At 40.4% G+C, this 22285-nt stretch overlaps 2 protein-coding genes across 5 annotated transcripts in view; one reads left to right on the top strand and one right to left on the bottom strand.

Annotated features, from left to right (window-relative positions):
• The window catches only part of DRP2 (dystrophin related protein 2), a 112210-nt gene that overhangs the window by 40143 nt on the left and 49782 nt on the right, over positions 1-22285 (bottom strand). The window lies entirely within an intron of this gene.
• TAF7L (TATA-box binding protein associated factor 7 like) overlaps positions 1-22285 on the top strand; it is a 29763-nt gene that overhangs the window by 6582 nt on the left and 896 nt on the right. Inside the window, exons 2-13 of one of the 4 annotated variants that reach the window (XM_055106581.2) lie at positions 297-395; positions 4077-4144; positions 4969-5047; positions 8019-8152; positions 9150-9276; positions 9825-9880; positions 12564-12605; positions 13476-13548; positions 13878-13991; positions 15059-15265; positions 15460-15572; positions 16289-16348. In XM_055106581.2, coding sequence (XP_054962556.1) covers positions 297-395; positions 4077-4144; positions 4969-5047; positions 8019-8152; positions 9150-9276; positions 9825-9880; positions 12564-12605; positions 13476-13548; positions 13878-13991; positions 15059-15265; positions 15460-15572; positions 16289-16348 — 1172 coding nt within the window. Of the gene's footprint in view, positions 1-296; positions 396-4076; positions 4145-4968; positions 5048-8018; positions 8153-9149; positions 9277-9824; positions 9881-12563; positions 12606-13475; positions 13549-13877; positions 13992-15055; positions 15266-15459; positions 15573-16288; positions 16349-22285 lie in introns of all 4 variants that reach the window. The other 3 variants (XM_034950071.3, XM_003810408.5, XM_055106582.2) reach the window with 3 other exon arrangements.

Below are 22285 nucleotides of genomic sequence, written 5' to 3'. Positions count from 1 at the left end.
CTGGGATTACAGTCGTGAGCCACCGTGCCCGGCCAAGGTAACTTGTTTTGAAGCCTCGGTCTTGCTTCGCGAGGTCCCTGAGCGGTCGCGTCCCCCTCAGCCCTCCCCTCGGCGCTCCCCTCGGCGCTCCGCGCCTTTCGAGCCTTCCCGCCCAGCACGCGGTGAGCCGGCCACTGCCTCGAAGTCGTGCTCCAGTCCGCTGGGCAGCGCGGCCGCGGAGGCGTGGCGAGGCGGGGAGGGGCCGGCGCGCGCCGCTCTTACTGTCCAGGCGCCGGCAGCCCAGCGTTCGCTTCTAGGTTCCGCGCGGGAGCCCACGCGCGGTTCGTCCGGAACCCACAGACCAGAGACGCAGGTCCCAGCCTTTTCGGTGTCGGCGCCAGTTCCCGGAGGAGCGGGTGAGTCGGGCGGCGGACCCGGCGGCCGGGACCGGGTCAGCGCCCCGCCAGTGTGCACCCCGCCGCGGTGCACCCCGCAGCCCTCCCCAGCCAGCCTGCACAGCAAGGCGCGAAGGCTGGGACCCGTTGCGACCTGTTGGGCCTCGCGAGAAGATTTCAAGGGAAAGTGGATCAAAGCCTAGGGGTCAAACTTTCCCTTTGAAAGCTTAGTGCCCCGGGGATAAGGATGGAGGTCAGTCTCTTAAACTGCAGCCGGCGACTGCGAACTTGAAAAAACACCCATTTAGGCGTGTACTGACTTGCATGGCCTGGAGCATGCTGCCAGGCGCCCTCCAGCCAATTATAATTCCAATTGTAATTCTGCTAAAGCGAGATGGAACTAGAGGTGAATGGTAGTAAGGGGTCCTGTTAATTTAATCAGGCATCAAAGAGTGCTTGCTGGAAAAAAGTGGATGCTTTTTCTTAAAGTGAATACCGTACAACTAGTTTTTTAGGTAAATGCAAGTAAATTTAAAAAATAATTAAAACCCAGTTCAACCAGGATTGTCTAACTTCTCTCCCACCAGACTTTTTATTAGGTCTGTTTATCAAACAAATACATTGAAATAGTTTCAGTTCTTACATTCTTTCTTCCATAAAAGAGGAATTACCAAAAAGGCTTGGAAATGAACAAAATGCCCCAGTTTTAGTTCTGCTGAGAAATCTAAAAGTTACTACTGATCTGATAAAATCTTGCTTAGCAGCTAGTTCTTCAAATAATCTGTTCCTGCTCCCAGCCTTAATTGTTACTATGTTCTGTTAGGGAATGTGCTCAGCCCCCAGATTTTTTTATTTATTTCGATCAACTCTCTTCTTGCATTTACATTTCTCTTTTGTATTTATATATGCATATATATACATATATATCTGTATGAAACAAGAAGAGAAGAAATTACAATCACAAATAATGCATCTTTCCCTCTCCCATCCTGGGTGTCTGCTTTTCTACTGCTGACTTTTTTTGTTTTGTTTTGTTTTGTTTTTGAGAAGGAGTCTCACTCTGTCACCCAAGCTGGAGTGCAGTGGCGCCATCTCAGCTCATTGCAGCCTCCATCTCCTGGGTTCAAGCAATTCTCCTGCCTCAGCCTCCCAACTAGCTGTAAAGATACAGCTAATTTTTGTATCTTTAGTAGAGATGGGGTTTCACTATGTTGGCCAGGCTGGTCTGGAACTCCTGACCTCAGGTGATCCACCTGCCTCAGCCTCCCAAAGTGCTGAGATTACAGGTGTGAGCCACAGCGCCCAGCTGTCTTTCCACCTTTGAGAAAAATCTTCCTCAGAAGTGTGGGCCTGGCTGGGCACAGTGGCTCATGCCCATAATCCCAACACTTTGGGAGGCCAAGGCGGGTGGATCACCTTAGGTCAGGAGCTCGAGACCAGCCTGGCCAACATGGTGAAACCCTGTCTCTACTAAATATACAAAAAAAAAAATTTAGCCGGGTGTGGTGGCAGGTACCTGTAATGCCAGCTACTCAGGAGGCTGAGATAGGAGAATCACTTGAACCCGGGCAGCGGAGGTTGCAGTGAGCTGAGATCGTGCCATTGCACTCCAGCCTGGGGTCAACAAGAGCAAAACTCTGTCTCAAAACAAAACAAAACAAAACAAAAGTGTGGGCCCTAATACCCAAAATGCAGGGCTCTACAAATACATCCCAAATACATGGAAAATAAGATTAGAAATAAAGTCTTGGTTCATTGTAAGAACATAAAATTGAAAAACAAATAATGAAAACAATAAAAAATAATAAAATAAAAACTTGGGATCCAGCAATCCCACGTCTAGATGTATATCCTAAAAACTTGAGATCAGTGTGTCAAAGAGATATCTGCACACACATGTTCATTGCAGCATTACAATAGCTAAGTTATGAAATCAATCTAGGTATCCAACAAGTGAATGGATAAATATGTGGTATGTGTACCCAACTGAATACTATTCAGCCTTTAAAAAGAAGGAAATTCTGTCATTTGCAACAACGTGGATGAATCTGGAGGATATTATATTAAGTGAAATAAGCCAGGCAGAAAAAGACAAAAATCACATATTCTCACTTATATGTGGAATCTAAAATAATTGAACTCATAGAAGCAGAGAGTAGTGTTGGTTATTACAGGCTGGAGTAGCGGGAGGGGCATTGAGGAGATGTTGATCAAAGAACAGAAAATTTCAGTTAGGCTGGTCTGATAGTAGTGGGATATTATCACAACTTATTAACATTAATGCCACTAAAGTTGGTATACAATCTCCCACTGCCAAATTTGGCTTCTAAAATTAAAAAAAATGAAAGTTGCAGTTAGAGGGAATAACTGATAAGTATTTAAGGTGATGGATGTGCTCATTAGATTGATTCAGTCATTTCACATTATATCATAACATCATTGTGTACCCCATAATTATATATGATTATAATTTGTCAAAAAAACATTAACTTGGAAGAAAGTATTCACTTCACCAAAGGTATATATATATTTTTTAAATAAAAAGATCCATCTTAGGAGTTCTTTTAAATAGCTTTTGGGGGCATTCGAAGTAAGTGGTGATTGTGAGGATTATATGAAATGATAGACCTAATGCACTCAATGTAGTACTGGGCATACAGAATGCACACAATAAAGGGTAGTAATGAATGAAAGGGTAGTAATGAATAAATCAAATCAGATTTTATGTTCTCCATAAAACTCCATCTCAAAAAGAAAAAAAAAAGAGACTCCGTCTCAAAAAAAAAAAAAAGAACTGGATTCCATGCTGGGCGCGGTGGCTCAGGCCTGTAATCCCAGCACTTTGGGAGGCTGAGGTGGGCGGATCACTTGGGGTCAGGAGCTTAAGACCAGCCTAGCCGACATGGTGAAATCCTGTCTCTACTAAAAAATACAAAAATTAGCCAGGTGTGGTGGTGCATGCCTGTAGTCCCAACTACTTGGGAGACTGAGGCAGGAGAATGGCTTGAACCTGGGAGGCGGAGGTTGCAGTGAGCCGAGATCGCACCACTGCACTCCAGCCTGGGCGACAGAGCGAGACTCTGTCTTGAAAAAAAAAAAAAAAGAACTGGACTCCTAACTTTTCCCCAGGGTAGCTCAAAGCTGTTGTTGCTGGCTCTAGAGTCATAAAAAACTGCCTGGTCTCCCATGGACTGCTTAATTTCTACTAATCCATTAATGTAGGTGAAATATTGAAAATCAAGCCCTTGTTTACTTCAAATCATCACAGAACATTTCTGCAAGTGGTTTCTAGGCGAATTTCAGCTTTTGGTTTGCATTCTTCCCTACAGAGGTTAGTTTGCTTAGGTAGCCACCAACGTGTTGTTGAATTGTAGTCTTTTACCTGAGAGTCTAAGAATATGATTAAGAAGACGAAATCATGTTTCATAACAGCTCTTATTTCATTTGTTCATCAAATTACATCATGTAATTTGGATTGACTTTGGAAAATCTACACATATTGGAGAGGAGCTAAGGTAACGTCTAGAAATAATTAAGTTATGTCAAATAAGGTATTGTCTAACTGTACACACATCATTCTAGTGAGGGTTATGGGCAAGATCTTGTATAATTTAGCCCGTACTACCAGAAGTGGTCAGGAGAGGGAGCAAGAGGAGTTTTTAGTGACGGTTTTCTTTTTGCTTTCATGAACTCAAAATCAAGACATGAGTGAAAGCCAGGATGAAGTTCCTGATGAAGTTGAGAACCAGTTTATATTGCGTCTGCCTCTGGTAAGAACTTGTATCTCAGAACAAATATCTTCATAATTATAGTTTAATTATAATTATAGTTCTACTTGGATTCTGACATTTCTATTTCAGGTAGGCTATAAAAACTCAGAACATTTGTTTCCCAAGAATCATGTTCTGTTAAGCAGTCCTATCATAGCGTGTACTTTTTTGGCAGCATTTTTTCCTCCTGTACAATACCACCTATCATGCAGGTTGATTTCCTGGCAAAACAGCTGTGACAATGATGGACCCATTCACTTACCACCAATACTAACAGCCTGTTCCCTGGACAGCCAAGATACGACTCCTCTGAAATCCTTTCTGTCACCTCAAAAGGGGCAGTGAGAAGGGCCAGCATTATTCACCACCATGCAAGACTTTTAAAGCTCATCTCAACAAGTATTTGGCTCTCTTCCCCCACACTGATACCTGTATTCAAGCAATTACTTAGTCTAGGCAGCTATATTAAGGATGGGGTTCAGAAACCTATTTCCCTAATTAGGGTTACTTAATATACCAAGCAAACTGCAACTAGGTAAGCCTTTCTTTAGCAACTACAACAGAAGGGTAGCAGTGAGAGGCAGGATTGTAGAGCTAGGAGAAAGCATTAACTGTAGCTACTAAGAGACAATTATGAGTTTAGAGTCAGCTTCATCCTAACTTGACTTATACAGTGCACAGTATCTCATGGTACATGGTCTTGTTAGTAACATTTGGGAGGTGTAAAGTTTTATTTAAGGGAGGGCTTTCTTTGATATATCTATTCTGTTAGCTGCCAAGTAGATGTTTAGTTCTTCTGATTTTTCAATTTACCTCCTCTTTAGGAACATGCTTGTACTGTCAGGAACCTAGCACGTTCTCAAAGTGTCAAGAGGAAGGATAAACTAAAAATTGACTTATTGCGTAAGTAGTTAATATCCATTCACTATACATTGAACAATAATTTATTAAGGGATTGCTATGTGCCAGACACTGTACTTGGTACTAAGGATGTGAAAAATGATAGAATATGGTCTCTGACTTGATGAACTCATGCTTTAGAGAGGCTTAAGTCCTCTTCTTTTAAGAGGAAACGAAGTAGGAATATTGCACCTTGAGTTGAGTGATTATCATAGTGTGTTTAAGGAAACTTGGGGGTCAACTGTGGGGTTTTTATACTGCTGGTAGCCTCCCATATATAAACTTTATGATTTCTGAACATCCAAGGGAATGACAAATGGATATGCCATTCTTTGTTTATAAAGGTGACATGTATTTCTTTCTTTCTTTCTTTCTTTTTTTTTTTTTGAGATGGAGTCTCGCTCTGTCGCCCAGGCTGGAGTGCAGTGGCGCAATCTTGGTTCACTGCAACCTCTACCTCCTGGGTTCAAGTGATTCTTCTGCCTCAGCCTCCCAAGTAGCTGGGATTACAGGCACATGCCACCATGCCCGGCTAATTTTTGTATTTTTAGTAGAGACATGGTTTCACCATGTTGGTCAGGCTAGTCTCAAACTCCTGGCCTTGTGATCCGCCTGCCTTGGCCTCCCAAAGTGCTGGGATTACAGGCATGAGCCACCGTGCCTGGCCAGTGACATATATTTTTCTTTTAAATAATATTTGTTATATTGGCAAATTGTACATCCAATAAAGGGGTTAATATCCAAATATATAAGGAACTCAAACAACTCAATAGCAAGAAAACAAATAACCTGATTTTAAAATGGGCAAAGGATCTGAACAGATATTTCTCAAAAGAAGACATACAAGTAGCCAAAAGGTTCATGAAAAAATGCTCAGCATCACTAATCATTAGGGGAATGCAAATTAAAACAACAGCGAGATATCACCTCATACCTGTTAGAATGACTTTTATTAAAAAAAAAAAAAAGAACAATAACAACTGTTAATGAGGATGAGGAGAAAAGGGAACCTTTGTACCCTATTGGTGGTAATGTAAATTAATACAGCCTTTTTTTTTTTTTTTTTTTTTGAGATGGAGTCTTGCTGTGTCACCCAGGCTGGAGTGCAGTGGCGCGATCTTGGCTCACTGGAACCTCCACCTCCTGGGTTCAAGCAATTCTCCTGCCTCAGCCTTCCGAGTAGCTGGGACTACAGGCATGCGCCACCACACCTGGCTAATGTTTTTGTATTTTTGGTAGAGATGGGGTTTCACCATGTTGACCAGGCTGGTCTTGAACTCCTGACCTCGAGTGATCCACCCACCTCAGCCTCCCAAAGTGCTGGGATTACAGGCGTGAGCTACTGTGCCTGGCCTACAGCCATTATTTTTTTTAAATGGTATGGAGGTTCCTCAGAAAACTAAAAATAGAACAACCATGTGATCCAGCAACCCCACTTCTGTGAATATATTCACAGAAGGAATTGATATCAACATGTTGAAGGCATATCTCTCTGCACTCCCATATTCATTGTAGCATTATTCACAATAGCCAAGATATGGAATCAACCTAAGTGTAAATGTGATACGTATACACAATGCTATACTACTCAGCCTTTTAAAAAGAACAAAATTCTGTCATTTGGGACACCATGGATGAATCTAGAGGCCATTTGCACCAAGAGCATGTGTAAATAAATAAGTAAATAAATAAATAAATGTTTCCACACAAGTTTATCTGCCTAAAAAACACACAACCAAAAATAAATAAATTTTGCTAGTTTTTTTTTTAATACAGAGAAGCATATAAAGGAGAAAACAAAAAGTGGCTCATAATCTCACCAGTTAGTTAACACTTACTGACATTTTTTAAAAAAGATAATATAAGTTCATAGTTAGAAAATTCAAATAAAACAGGCAGGGCGTGATGGCTCATGCCTGTAATCCCAGCTCTTTGGGAGGCTGAGGCAGGCGGATCACTTGACGTCAGGAGTTCCAGACCAGCCTGGCCAACATGGCGAAACCCCGTCTCTACTAAAAATGCAAAAATTAGCCGGGCATGGTGGTGCACACCTGTAATCCTAGCTATTTGGGAGGCCGAGGCATGATAATTGCTTGAACCCAGGGGGCGGAGATTGCAGTGAGCAGAGATTGTGCCACTGCACTCCAGCCTGGGTGACAGAGTGAGACTCCTTCTCAAAGAAAAATAAAAAAATCAAATGAAAAAGAAAAGTTCGAAAGGAGAAATAAAACTCTTCTTCCTTATGGTGCCCCAACCTCAATACCACAGATAACTGATACTGTTTCTTGTTACTTCCTTATTGACAAAACTCTTATGCATAATACTAGAATTGAAACAATCTCTCTATTTTTAGAGTTAATTCACACAAAATGATAAACATTGTTTTGTATCTTTCTTTTTTCACATAATACTAGAAGATTATACCTGAATCCTCTTGTGTCAAAAGACATTTATGTTTGGGACATCTGAGCAGCAATATTCAGAGTTTAGTATATGGCTATTGTATAGAATTTTATCTTTATGAAGCTAATTAGAGATTTAACTTGAGATTTATTAGCACCATTCTAGGGTCAGTCAACCCTTCCCTCACCCAGCCCTTTGAAAACACACATGTACAATGACACGATTGAATGCTTCTAAAAAAAAAAAAAAGGAATTGGTTTTAATGAATGGAATTTGCTTTTCAGGATGAGAATGAAACATTTATTGCTTCACCTATATTTAGTTCACATCCATTAACAAGAAACTTAGCTACTTTTGCACAAGTGACGTAAACTAGGAAAAAAGAGCTCCATATACTTTCCATTTCTTTTCTTTAGGAAGCTATTAATTGTGTACACAATTCTAGCATTATGAGAGATAGTAGGTTTCTTGGAAAGACTAATCTGTCCCACATAAGTCTTCATTATTCAAACCTTAGGAAGTTTAAGAGTTCACTGGGAAGATATCAACTTTAATCTTTATTTCTCTTCAGCTGATGGGCGCCATGCAGTTGTTGAAGTAGAAGATGTCCCATTAGCTGCTAAGCTGGTTGACTTGCCTTGTGTTATTGAAAGCCTGAGAACGCTTGATAAAAAAACCTTTTATAAAACAGCAGACATTTCTCAGGTATGGACTAGTTTTCTTTACTAGCCTCACATCCTTCAAGGAATTCTTTTCTCTTCCTATTTTTCTTTCTTTCAGTACTCCTTTCCACTTGGTGAATGGCTGCTTGGCATTTCTAATTTCCAGATCGACTGCACAGGAATGAAATGTCATGTTCTCGTTTGGTGTTTGATCCTTAGCTTTCAGTATTTTATTTTGACCAAATAGCCTATAGAGAGTCCCATTTGCCACTTATAGTGACTTTTCATTAATTGAAACATATGAGCCGCTGGGATCTTCTAAACTTTGTATTAAAACAGTATGTTGTTAACTCTGGAGGTTTAAATTGGTTCTTATTCATCATCTCTGCTGTTGATTTCTTATTTCCTCTCTAAATCAAAATGCTGAGATAGGCCAGACACAATGGCTCATGCCTATAATCCCTACACTTTGGGAGGCTGAGGTGGGAGGATCACCTGAGCCCAGGAGTTTGAGACCAACCTGGGCAACATAGTGAGACCTCATCTCTACAAAAACAAGATTAGCCAGGTGTGGTGGCACACACCTGTAGTCCCAGCTATTCTAGAGATTGAGGTGGGAGGATCACTTGAGCCCAGGAGGTCGAGGGTGCAGTGAGCCATGATCACGTACCACTGCACTCCAGCCTGTATGACAGAGCAAGACTTTGTCTAAAAACAAAACAAAAAACCTAAGCTAAGTTCCAAGATCTGTTTCCAATATATTCCCTCTGTAGTGGTAAACACTCTCGTGGAAAAAAACAAAACAAAACAAAGCACCTTCAGAGTTCATATGTAGTGCTGCTGGTGGCTGGTGGTGGGGAGGAGAGGGAGAGAGAGAAACTGCAAAAATGAGAGAATATAAATGTACATTACAAAATACTTGGTTTTCTGGAAATGGCAAGTATCAGTCTCTTCTGTGCATTTCTAGTGGTAAGAATGATTATGATTGCTAACCCAAAATTCGTGGCCATAGTCAACTTCTTTGTCTTTGTTAAATGTAGATGCTTGTGTGCACTGCTGATGGTGATATCCACCTTTCTCCAGAAGAACCAGCTGCCTCTACTGATCCTAATATAGTCAGGAAAAAAGAAAGGGGGAGAGAGGAAAAATGTGTCTGGAAGCATGGCAGTAAGTCACCAGCCCCTTGCTCATTCCTGCTGACTAAAATTTATTTGCTGAATCCTAATTCCTTGTGAAACAGGGACGTCTTACCACACTTAGGTGTTTGGTTCATTAGGTTCTCAGACACTCTTTAAGAGGAGTCACGTCAGCTGGGCGCGGTGGCTCACGCTTATAATCCCAGCACTTTGGGAGGCCGAGGCGGGTGGATCACCTGAGGTCAGGAGTTCGAGACCAGCTTGGCCAACATGGTGAAACTCTGTCTTTACTAAAAATACAAAAATTAGTTGGGTGTGGTGGCGGGCACCTGTAATCCCAGCTACTCGGGAGGCTGAGGCAGGAGAATCGCTTGAACCTAGGAGGAGGTGGTTGCAGTAAGCTGAGCTCACACCACTGCACTCCAGCCTGGGCAACAGAGTGGGACTCGATCTCAAAAAAAAAAAAAAGGAGTGATGTCATGAGCCTTTGGTTTATAGCATGATCTTTGTCTTTATCAAATTCAGCTATGTGACTACCATCAGTCATATAACGTTTTCACTGTGTTGTATTTATTTTAGTTACGCCACCACTTAAGAATGTCAGAAAGAAAAGGTTCCGGAAAACACAAAAAAAGGTTAGTTACATGCTATTTGTGTGTCTGCCGGGCCGATTAGAAGAGGATCATGGGCCAGAAGGAAAGAGAAAAAGTCAGTTGGGAATTAATTTTTAATTCATTTATATGTTCAATAAACATTTATTGAATGTGAACTAAATGCCAGGCACTGTATGCTAGCAGTAGGGAATATAGCAGTGAATAAAAAGACCTGATCCTTGAGGTTATAGGCTAGTCATTTGGGGTCTGGAAGAATCATACATTTGAAACTTCTGTTAATGCTTTCAGTTTTCTATTGCAAGATCTAGTTTTAAAGTGAACCCATCCAGAACCTGAAAATTGGGAATTGTGGTTATATTCCTAATGTTATTTCAGGCTTGTAGAATCTTGGGCAAACTACAGGAGTATTGTGGCTTGGCTTCTTCTTTTGTTTAAAATTAAACATGTTATTTTGAAATAATTGTAAATTCATATACAGTTGTAAGAAATAAAAGAGAGATATCGTGTACCCTTTTGCCATTTTCCCCATTTTGCAAAACTATAGTACAATACCACAAACAGGTAATTGACATGATTAGAATTCTGCAATCTTATTCCAATTTCTCCAGTTTTACTTGTACTCGTGTATTTTTGTGCATGTGTTTAGTTCTATGCAGTTTTATCCCATGTGTAAGTTCATGTATCTGTCTACACAGTCAAAATACAAAACAGTTTCATCACCACAAGGATCCCTCATTTTGCTTTTATATAACCATGCCCACTTCCCTTCCACCTCACACCCCAGTCTCTGACACTTGGTAATCACTAATCTGATCTCTATCTCCGTAATTTTGTCATTTCAAAAATTTAATATTAATGGAATTATATAGTATATAACATCAGAGACTAGCTTATTTTTTCATTCAGCATAATTCACTCAAGATCCATATAAGTTTTTGTAGCATCAATAGTTTATTTTTTATTGCTGAGTAGTATTCCATGGTATGAATGTACCACATTACATAACTGTTCTCCCTTTGAAGGACATCTGGGTTGTTTACAGGTTTTGACTATTATAAATAAAGCTGTGAACAGGTTTTTGTGTGAATATAAGTATTCATTTCTTTGGAATAAATGTCCAGGAGTATAATTGCTGGGTCATATGGTAGTCACATGTTTAGTTTTGTAAGAAATGACCTGTTTTCCAGAGTGACTGTACCATTTTATATTCCTGCCAATAATGTATGAATGATCCAGTTTCTCCACCTCCTCACCAGCATTAGGTGTTGTCACTATTTTTCATTTTAGCCATTCTGATAGGTGCGTAGTGATCCCATTGTAGTATTAATTTACATTTCCCTGATAGTTAACGGGGTTGAGCATCTCATGTGCCATCTATTCCACTTCAGTGAAATGTCTGCTCATGCCTTTTGCCTATTTTCTAAATTGATTTTTTATTATTGAATTTTGAGAGTTCTTTTTATATTTTAAATACTACCAGTGTTTTATCAGATATGTAGTTTGCAAATATATTCTCCCAGTCTGTAGCTTGTCTTTCCATCCTCTTCGTAGGGTCTTTCAGAGAGCAAAAGTTTCTAGTTTTGATGAAGTACAATATATTGATTTTTTTGAAAACGATCTTGCTTTTTGTAGTAAATCTAAGAACTCTTTGCCTAGCCCAGATCCTGAAGATTTTCTCCTGCTTTTTTTTTTTTTTTTTACATCTTTTTAAGCCTGATGCCCATTTTCGACTTAATTTTTGTAAAAGCTATGAGGTTTAGTTCAAGGTTTTTTGTTGTTGTTGTTGTTGTTGTTTTGTTTTTGTTTGTTTGTTTTTGCTTTTCTTGCCAAAGGATGTCTAATTGCTCTCGCACTATTTGTTGAAAAGGCTATCCTTCCTCTGTTGTATTGCTTTTGCACCTTTGCGAAATATCAGTTGGGCTTGGTTTTATGGGTCTGTTTCTGGGTTCTCCATTCTCTTCCACTGATCCATCTGTCAATCCCTCCACCAATATCACAGTGTCGCTATATAATTGGTCCTGAAATTAGAAGGCTGATTGCTCTGACTTTACTTTTCTTTGTCAATATTGTTTAGCCATTCTAGAGTCCATATCTTTATTTATTTATTTATTTATTTTTTGAGATGGAGTCTCGCTCTGTTGCCCAGGCTGGAGTGCAATGGCATGATTTCTGCTCACTGCAGCCTCTGCCTCCCGGGTTCAAGCGACTCTCATGCCTCAGCCTCCCAAGTAGCCAGGATTACAGGCATGGGCCACCATGCCCGGCTAATTTTTGTATTTTTAGTAGAGACAGGTTTCACCATGTTGGCCAGGCTGGTCTCGAACTCCAGACCTCACGTGATCCGCCCGCCTTGGCCTCCCAAAGTGCTGAGATTACAGGCATGAGCCACCACGCCTGGCCAAAAGCCTGTATCTTTTAATATAAATTTTAGAATAAGCTTGTCTATAGCTATAGAAAACCTTGCTAGAATTTTGGCAGGAATTACATTAAACTTATAGATCAATTTGGGGAGAACTGACATTTTTACTATGTTGAGTCTTCCAATCCATGAACACAGTTGCCTTGGCTTTTATACTCTGTAAATCAACATTTATTGAGTGCCTACTAAATGTAAAACTAAGTTAAGGATAGTTGTAGAGCTCTTTAAGCTTTACTGAAATATAGGTATCATAATATAACTTGTTTATTGTGTTTTATTTCATAGGTCCCTGATGTCAAAGAAATGGAAAAAAGCAGCTTTACTAAGGTAGAGCAATCATAATATAACTTCATTTTTACCCTTAATGTTTTATTTAATAGCTCATTAGTTTCAAATGAATCAAATAAACCACAGAAGCTACTTTTGAGCCTTCCTTCTCACCTCTAACCCTCATCCTAAACACATACACTGGGTTTGATTCACTAAAAAATGAATTCATTGTTTGATGTTTGATAACTGCTAGAGGAAAAGATACAATTTGGCCAGTGACCCCGTGTATTCTAATCTGCTCTTTTTATTCTGATATTTATTTCAAAAGCCATTCCTTGGGAGCCAGAGCTCACTTTTAACAGCAGTTGTTTGCAATTGCTTATTCCCCATCAAAATCCTAATTTCTATTTGTGGCACAACAAATTGGTTGCTGTGGAGATAATTATGTAAAACTGGATTCAAGGGAGAACATGCAGCTAAGATCCAGTTTTTGTAGGAACGTCTCTAATAATAAAGATGTGGAGAAGTGAAATCTGGGAATTTGGATCTTTAAACCAAATTATTTCTAAATAACTAATAAGGAATTATAGTTCTTTGCCAATATAAATCAGGAGAAATAATTTATAACTGAGACCTAAGGGTTGCACCTCTGAGAGAGGGCTTTACCATAGAGCTGTAGATTGAAAAGATTAAATGTCTCAAGTAATTTGTTTAATTAGGAAAAAAGTAAGTTTACTGTACAAAATTCTAGACCCTGGCTAAAGATTCCTTTATAAATAGCGCTACTTAAAGTAGAAATTTGGTTGGATCAGAATTTAAAGAGGCCTAACATTTGAATTCATTGGTACGTAGGAGGGCACTCCTGCAACACACAGGGTGTTAAATGACGGTATTGGTATCCCCCTCTAATCCCCAACTTTGCTTCAGTACATTGAATCTCCAGACGTGGAAAATGAAGTAAAGAGACTGCTGCGTTCGGATGCTGAAGCCGTAAGTACCCGTATCCTTTATACAAATATTTTCTGCATAGTCTGTTCTGCCCCATTTGTACATGCTGACAAAGCCTCACCTCTGGTGTTTGTGTGCCAGTCTTGATGTGTAGAACTTAAGATTCTTTGAAATGTTCTAGCTAGGAACAGTAAATTCATGTAATAGAAAATTATTTATTGTGTAATTCAATATGAGGCACTTCTCCAAACTAGGAATTCCGATACAAATGGCCTAAAGTTGGACTAAATTAAATAGCACTGTTAGCCAAAGAGCCCCTTCCCTTTCAGCTGTGCCTTTTTGTTTCCTTCTGTGTTTTCCTTGACTACCCACTCCTTTCAGGTTGGGAAGTCATTGCTGAAGATGGAACCAAGGAAATAGAGAGTCAAGGCTCCATCCCAGGATTTGTGATATCCTCGGGAATGAGCAGCCACAAGCAGGGTCATACCTCGTCAGGTACTTTAGTAAAGGCAAAGCAGGAGTTTCAGATAGGGCAGGTATTGACTGGGTATCAGATCATTTTCCATAAATTCATAGGCCAATCCAAAAAAAAAAAAACCCCAGAAAAAAAGGATGGTTTCGTCCTTCCCTCTTTTTTTTTTTGAGATGGAGTCTTGCTCTGTCGCCCAGGCTGGAGTGCAGTGGCGTGATCTCGGCTCACTACAACCTCTGCCTCATGAGTTCAAGTGATTCTCCTGCCTCGGCCTCCCAAGTAGCTGGGATTACAGGTGTTCACCACCATGCCCAGCTAATTTTTTACTAGCGTCGGGGTTTCACCATGTTGGCCAGGCTGGTCTTGAATTCCAGACCTCAAGTGATCTGCCTGCCTCGGCCTCCCAAAGTGCTTGAATTACAGGCATGAGCCACTGTGCCTGGCCTTTTTTTTTTTTTTTTTTTTTGAGACAGAGTCTCTCTCTGTCACCCAGACTGGAGTGTAGTGGTGCGATCTCGGCTCACTGCAACCTCTGCCTCCCAGGTTCAAGTAGTTCTTGTGCCTCAGCCTCCCAAGTAGCTGGGATTACAGGCATGTACCACCACACCAAGCTAATTTTTCTTTTTTTCTTTTCTTTTCTTTTTTTTTATAAGTAGAGATGGGGTTTTGCCATGTTGGCCAGGCTGGTCTCCAACTCCTGGCTTCAAGTGTTCTGCCCGCATTGGCCTCCCAAAGTGCTGGGATTACAGGCATGAGCCACCACACCCAGCCCTTCTTCCCTCTTATTGGTCTCTTGGCAGTTTAGGGGTTTTAGATTAGTGTTCTAATCTCCCATCCCCCCCTGGTATTTTAACTTCCTATGACCGTTAGAGTCTCTAAATATCTTGATCATTCACTACATGAATGAATGTTACAGTGTTTTGCATTTGCTGTCCTTGTTTTATAAAGGGAATAATCTTCCTGCATGAAAAAATGATTTATAAAATTCACTGGTTGCCTGGGGAATGTGAAAGGAGTATAATTATATCTGGAGTATGAGTCATTTGCAGAGTTTTAGGTAGTTCACTTTCTTCTTGCTTAAAACTAGTAGAATATGATATGCTTCGGGAGATGTTCAGTGATTCTAGAAGTAACAATGATGATGAGGATGAGGATGATGAAGATGAGGATGAGGATGAAGATAAAGACAAAGAAGAGGAGGAGGAAGATTGTTCTGAAGAGTATCTGGAAAGGCAGCTGCAGGCCGAGTTTATTGAATCTGGCCAGTATAGGGCAAATGAAGGTACCAGTTCAATAGGTAAGTCAGAAAAAACAAAGGGATGGGACCAGGGTGGGTGGCAGTGCTAACAGTTGACTCTAAGCATACATTAGACTCAAAGCTAAGCTCAAGAAGTTATCGCTTCGATGTGTAGTAGAGTTTTACTTGATTTGGATCTTGGTCCATTCATTTAGGCTATATTTAATATATAAAGTTCTATGTTTCTCTATTAGTCACGGAAATTCAGAAGCAGATTGAGAAAAAGGAGAAAAAGCTCCATAAGATTCAGAATAAAGCACAAAGACAGAAGGATCTCATCATGAAAGTGGAAAACCTGACACTCAAGGTAAATTCTTGGCTGGCATAAAGAAATCCTGATATCTTACTTTCAGTATCTTGCCTTTGTGTTTCCACTTATGTTATCTCTGTGCAGGGTTCTTGTTCATTCATGAACCTAAACAGCCTCTTAGAAACTCCTAATAAAAGATAACCCTGTTTCCTTTTACCTGAGTAATTTTGATCATCTAATATAAGCATTTTGGGGAAGGGACTAGGTGATATGAGATAAAAATTGCCAATATTGAGCATTTGCTATGTAAAAGGCACATAAAGGGCTAAGAATTGTGTACACATATTATCACATTTTATCCTCACATCCTTGAAACGTAAATACTGTCACCACTCCCATTTTATAGATAAAGAGTGGAAACTCAAAGAGGTTAAGTAACTTGCCAGGGATCACAGTAAATGATCCCTGAGTAAGGGATCTTTTAGTAGAGATGAAACCTCATCTCTACTAAAAATACAAAAATTAGCCAGGCCTGGTGGCATGCTCCTGTAATCCCAGCTACCCAGGAGGCTGAGACATGAGAATCACTTGAGCCTGGGAGGCGGAGATTGCATGAGCCAAGATTGCGCCACTGCACTCCAGCCTGGGTGACAGAGGAAGATTCCGCCTCAAAAACAAAAACGAGAACAATTATTTGCCAAACTCCTTGCCTCCCTTGGTTTTTTTTTTCCTTTGAGACTCAGTGTTCATCATTTATACAATTTATTTTTCAGAATCATTTTCAGTCTGTGCTGGAGCAGCTTGAGTTACAGGAAAAACAAAAAAATGAGAAGGTAAGAAGTATGTTTTCAAATTAACCAGAAAACATTTGATACAGAGAATCCCCCACTTCAATTCTAATATCATTGCTGGCTGTTCCTCTCATAGGAATAGTGGTAGCCAAATCTTCTAAATGAAGGTAGCAGGGTGGAACAAGGTCTTTGTGAAAATTCACTCATTCAACAGATATTGAATGCCTATGAAGTGAAAAGCACTGGATGTACGGTGTTGAATAAGACAAATGCAATACAGTAAATCCTCAGTGTCATTGATAGGTTCTTGGAAACTGTAACTTTAAGCAAAATAATGTATATATAATGAAACCAATTTTACTATAGGCTAATTGATATAAAGAAGAATTAAGTTCCTATAGCATATTTCTGGTCACAAAAACATCACCAAACTTCTAAATAAAAACCAAAACGCTTCTAATATTAAACATTGAAATAAATGTGAGCTATACATACATTTGAGAAAGACTGATAAAAACAAGTAAGACAATTATGTACCCAGTGATTCCAGTTCAGGGTCTCAGATGGCCAGAGCCTATCCCAGCAGCTCAGGGCACAAGGTAGGAACCAGCCTTGGATAGGATGGCATCCCATTGCAGGGCACACTCACACCCACACTCACTCAGACTGGGACAATTCAGACAAACCAATTCACCTAATGTGTACAGGGAAGTGATTTTATTTTTCTCATCAACATTATAATGAGGCCAGGAGTGGTGGCTCATGCCTGTAACCCCAGCATTTTGGGAGGCCGACGCGAGAGGATCGCTTTAGCTCAGGAGTTTGAGACCAATCTGAGCAACATGGTGAAACGCTGACTGTACAAAAAATTAGCCGGTTGTGGTGGCATAAGCCTGTAGTCTCAGCTACTCAGGACGCTAAGGTGGGAGGATTGCTTGAGCCCAGGAGGTTGAGGCTGCAGTGAGCCATGATCACACCACTGCACTCCAGCTTGGGCAACAAAGTGAGCCCCTGTCTCAAAAAAAAAAAATTATAATGAAATGACATTGAACTAACGATGTTATTTGGAGACCTTTTGCATGTCATTTTGCTTAAAGTTGCAGTTTCTAAGAACCTATTGATGACATTAAGTGAGGACTTACTGTAACAAAACGACACTGGACAAAACGATGTTATTCAAGGACCTGCTGTACTTGTCCTCGTGGAGCTGTCTAGCAGGGGAGATTGACAATAAACAAATTATACAAAGTTACAAATTGTGAAGAAGTGCTATGAAGGAAAAAAGTCAGTGGTGCTATTAGAATAAAGAGTCTTGAATTAATTGGGGGATCATGATAGACCTCTCCTAGGAGGTGCTATTGAAGCTGAGACCAGAAGGATTAAGTCCAGGCAAAGAGTGGGATGAAGAGCCTCTTAGGTGGAGCGTATGCAAGGTCTCATGCTCAGAAAGAACTTGGCTTCTTTGAGGACCTTTGGAGTATTTAAAGCCAGGAAGAGAATGGCTTAAGATAAGGTTGGAGAAGTAGGCAGAGACCATAGTGTATGGTTCCTTGAAGGCCATGATAAGGAGGATGGGTTTGGCCTTAAGTGTAATGTGAAGTCCTTGAAGAATTTTAGATAGGAAAATCACATCTAATTTAAACTTTTTTTTTTTTAAACGGAGTCTTGCTCTGTCGCCCAGGCTGGAGTGCAGTGGCACAATCTAGGCTCACTGCAACATCCGCCTCTCGGGTTCAAGAGATTGTCCTCCCTCAGCCTCCCAAGTAACTGGGACTACAGGCACGTGCCACCATGCCCGGCTAATTTTTTGTATTTTTAGTAGAGACAGGGTTTCACCGTGTTAGCCAGGATGGTCTTGATCTCCTGACCTCGTGATCCACCTGCCTCAGCCTCCCAAAGTGCTGGGATTACAGGCGTGAGCCACCACGTCTGGCCTAATTTAAACTTTTAAAAGGTTACTCTGATTATTATCTGGAGAATGGGTTGGAAGAAGGTGAGAGTAGAAGCAAAGAGGCTGGTTGGGGGGCTTTGTGGTACTCTAATAACAGAGGATGGTAACTTGGACTAAGGTAGTAGCAATGGAGATTGAAAGAATATAGATTTTTAAACTGCAATAAAAATGTTTTTATAACAGATGTAATTCATAAACCATACAATATCACCCATTTAGGCTGGGTGCGGTGGTGCATGCCTGTAATCCTAGCGCTTTGGGAGGCCAAAGTGGGCAGATGGCTTCAGCCCAGGAGTTCAAGACCAGCCTGGGCAACATGGTGAAACCCTGTCTCTCCAAAAATTAGCCAGGCATGGTGGTGTATGCCTGTAGTCCCAGCTGCTCGGGAGGCTGAGGTGGGAGGATTGCTTGAGCCTGGGAGGCAGAGGTTGCAGTGAGCAGAGATCCCACCACTGCACTCCAGCCTGGGTGACAGAGTGAGACTGCCTCAAACCCCGTCCTCCCCACCCCCCACAAGTCACCCATTTAAACTATACAATTCAGTGGCTTTTAGCATATTCAGAGTTGTACAACCACCACTGCAGTCAATTTTAGAATAGTTTCATCACTCCAAAAAGAAACCCTGTATCCATTAGTAGTCACTCCCCATTTCTCCAGAACCTCTCCCCTGCCCAGCACTAGGCAACCACTCATCTAGTTTCTACTAATCTACTGCCTATTCTAGTTATTTCATACAAGTGAAATCATATAATACATGGTGTTTTGAGTCGGGCTCCTCTCATTTAGCATATTTTCAGAGTTCATCCATGTTATGGCATGTATCAGTACTTTTTTCCATTTAAAACTGACTAATACTCCATTGGATCAATATACCACATTTTGTTTATTCATTCATCTGCTGATGGACATTTGGGTTGCTTTCACTTTTGGCTATTATGAATAATGCTGCAATGAATATTGATATATTAGAGAATATACTTTAAAGGTAGAATTGACAGGAGTTGGGTCAATTACTGGGTGTTGAAGGAGAAGGAATCATTAAGGATGTATGTATTTCTAACTTGAACGACAACTGTATTTTTCAAAGCCACAAGAGAGTGTACAGGGCGAAGAGAGAAGAAGGCAATATAGGCTAAATGAGGGTCAAGCAGCTGTATAGAAAATGTGTGCTGACTCTAACCTTATACTGTTGAGGGTTACAATTTTAAAGAGACTGGAGTTGGTATTATGAGGATGGGCTTAGCATGGTGCTCTTGAAGTACAGGCACTACTCCCCACCCCCATCCCCACAAGGCTAGCGGAATTTTTACGTTCTATATATTCCCTTCCTCTCAGCAAATCACTTATCCAAGTACCGCTTAGTACTGCTTTAAAACAATCAGATGAACAGTTAATGCCAGGATTGTTTTAGTACCCACCAAACATCTTTGTTTTCATCAATGTAAGTACAGTTGTATGCTGCATAACAACATTTTGGCCAATGACAGACTGCATATATGATGGTAGTCCCATAAGATTATAATGGAGCTAAGAAATTCCTGTCACCTGGTGACACTGTGGCCATCATAACATAGCAGCAGAATTACTTAATTTTTAAATTATTTTACTATAGCCTAAGTATATAGTGTTTATATAGTCTTCAGTAGTGCACAGTAATGTCCTAGGCCTTCACATTCACTCACCGCTCACCCACTGACTCACCCAGAGCAACTTCTAGTCCTGCAAGCTCTATTCATAGTAAGTGCCCTATACAAGTGTACCATTTTTAATTTTTTATATTGTATTTTTAGTTTACCTTTTCTATGTTTAGATACACAAATACTTAACATTGTGCTACAATTGCCTACAGTATTCAGTACAGTAATATGCTGTACAGGTTTGTAACCTAGGAACGATAGACTATACTATGTAGCCTAGGTGTGTAGTAAGCTATACTATCTAGGTTGGTGTAAGTATGTTCTATCATGTTCGCATCATGACAAAATTGCCTAAGGATGCATTTCTTAGAACATATCCCCATTGTTAAGTAACACATGACTATATTTAGTATTGAGGAGCAGCATAGAAATGTAGCTGTAAACTTTATTTACTCAGAGTCCCTTATGTTAGTTCATTTATCCAAATTAGATTTAGTAGGTGTCTACTTTAAGCTAGGCTCTGCAGGGAGCTATGATATGCTTATGATGTAGTCTCTGTCTTCATTTGGGGAGAAATTGGCAAGAGGGGTAGGGACTTAAAGGAATGACAGATTGTCCATGGATATTAAAGAAGACTTCATGGAGAAGATGGTGTTTGACTGGGGCCTTAAAATATAGGTAGGGTTTTAATAAGGAGATAGGGAAAGGAGTGCATTCCATGAGAAAGCAGCATGCACACTGGCTCAGAGGTGGTGATGCCAGGGTGAACAATTTAGATTTTTGGTGTAGGTCATTATGAGCCTTCAAAGCCTTTTTACCTGGGGAATAACTCAGGAAGATTTTTCTGCCAGAAGTATATAGGAGAAATTGGAGTGGGGACAGCCTGGAGCTTCAAAGGTGCAAGTGGTGGAAGCAAACAGAGCTTAACAATTGATTGGATTTACAGGGCAAAAAGGGGAACAAAGATGAGTCCAAAGCCTGGGCAACTGGGAAATGATGTGCCATTAACTGAAAATAGGATAACAAAAAGTGGATTTGGAGGGGTATGTGGAGAAGTGCTTTTGAAAATGGGAAATTGGAGAGAGGCCCATACACAGAAATGATCATTAAAGCTGTGGGTCTAGTTGAGTTAGCCTGGTTGATTGTTCAGCAAGAAGTCTGAACCTAAGGAAAAACCTATCTTTAGGGGGTGGTGGGAAGAGAAAGAGCCTGCAAAGGAGAAGGAACTGGATCAGTCAGTGGTTGTAATCATGGTCAATCAGGGGTCACTCAGCAACTGAGAAGAGCCTCTAAGTTACTGCGGACAGCAATTATTGTGGCTTGGTAGGTGATGTGCAGCATAGGATTGTTTTATAATGTTCCTTTCATTTCACAGACTAAAAATTCATTCTGGTATGGAGTGTCCTGAAATGAATAATATTCAAAAACAACCTTTGTTGTAAAGATGGCATACATCTCTGAATGTTATTGGTCACTTTACCATTTCAAGTTAAAAAAAATTAAATCCTATACCACAAAATGTTCAGGGCTTCTAACTTAGAAAGCATTAAGTAGAACATCATCAGGCTCCTGATTGGTCAGGGCTCTGGCTCAGTTTCTAAGTATCTCCTACTGTGGTAAGAAGCAGCTGGTAAGACTCAGTCTAAGACCCATTGTGTTCATTGGGACAAGAGAGTGTCCCAACTGTTTTATCATCTGACTCTTAGAATATGGCTACAGAGATCCCATCTCCTTTGCCCCTACAGTGAGCTGTGACCTCTGTATATTCTTCACAGAAGCACAAATTCTTAACAGCAAAAATATTGTTTTTTTTTAAAGCCTATTCAATTTTAAAGCTTCATATGGTTTGTCTGTGTCCCCACCCAAATCTCATCTTTAATTCCCACGTGTTGTGGGAGGTACCTGGTGGGAGGTAATTGAATCATGGGGGCAGGTCTTTCCCATGCTGTTCTCGTGATAGTGAATAAGTCTCACGAGATCTGATGGTTTTAAAAAGGGGAGTTTCCCTGCATAAGCTCTCCTCTCTTTGCCTGCTGCCATCCATGTAAGATATGACTTGCTCCTCCTTGCCTTCCACCATGATTGTGAGGCCTCCAGCTATGTGGAACTGTAAGTCCATTAAACCTCTTTTTCTTCCCAAACTCAGGTATATCTTTATCAGCAGTGTGAAAACTGACTAATACAAAGCTTCTCTTCATAAATTGGGCATAATAAAGGACATCATCATGGCCACAGCAGTATGCATGCATTCTTGACTGTGGCCAGTATTCTTTGGAACATTGCAAGACTAAGATAACCTTATAAATGCCAAATAACAGTAGTTCTTTTTGGTTCATTTAAGTAAATTCTAGATCAAGTAATGGGACCTCAAATTTCAAATGAATTTTTCAT

Source organism: Pan paniscus, chromosome X (genome assembly GCF_029289425.2).
Source record: "Pan paniscus chromosome X, NHGRI_mPanPan1-v2.0_pri, whole genome shotgun sequence".
In the NCBI taxonomy this organism is placed as follows: Eukaryota; Metazoa; Chordata; class Mammalia; order Primates; family Hominidae; genus Pan; species Pan paniscus.
Note: the sequence above shows the minus strand (reverse complement) of the source record. Positions and strands in the feature narration are given on the sequence as shown.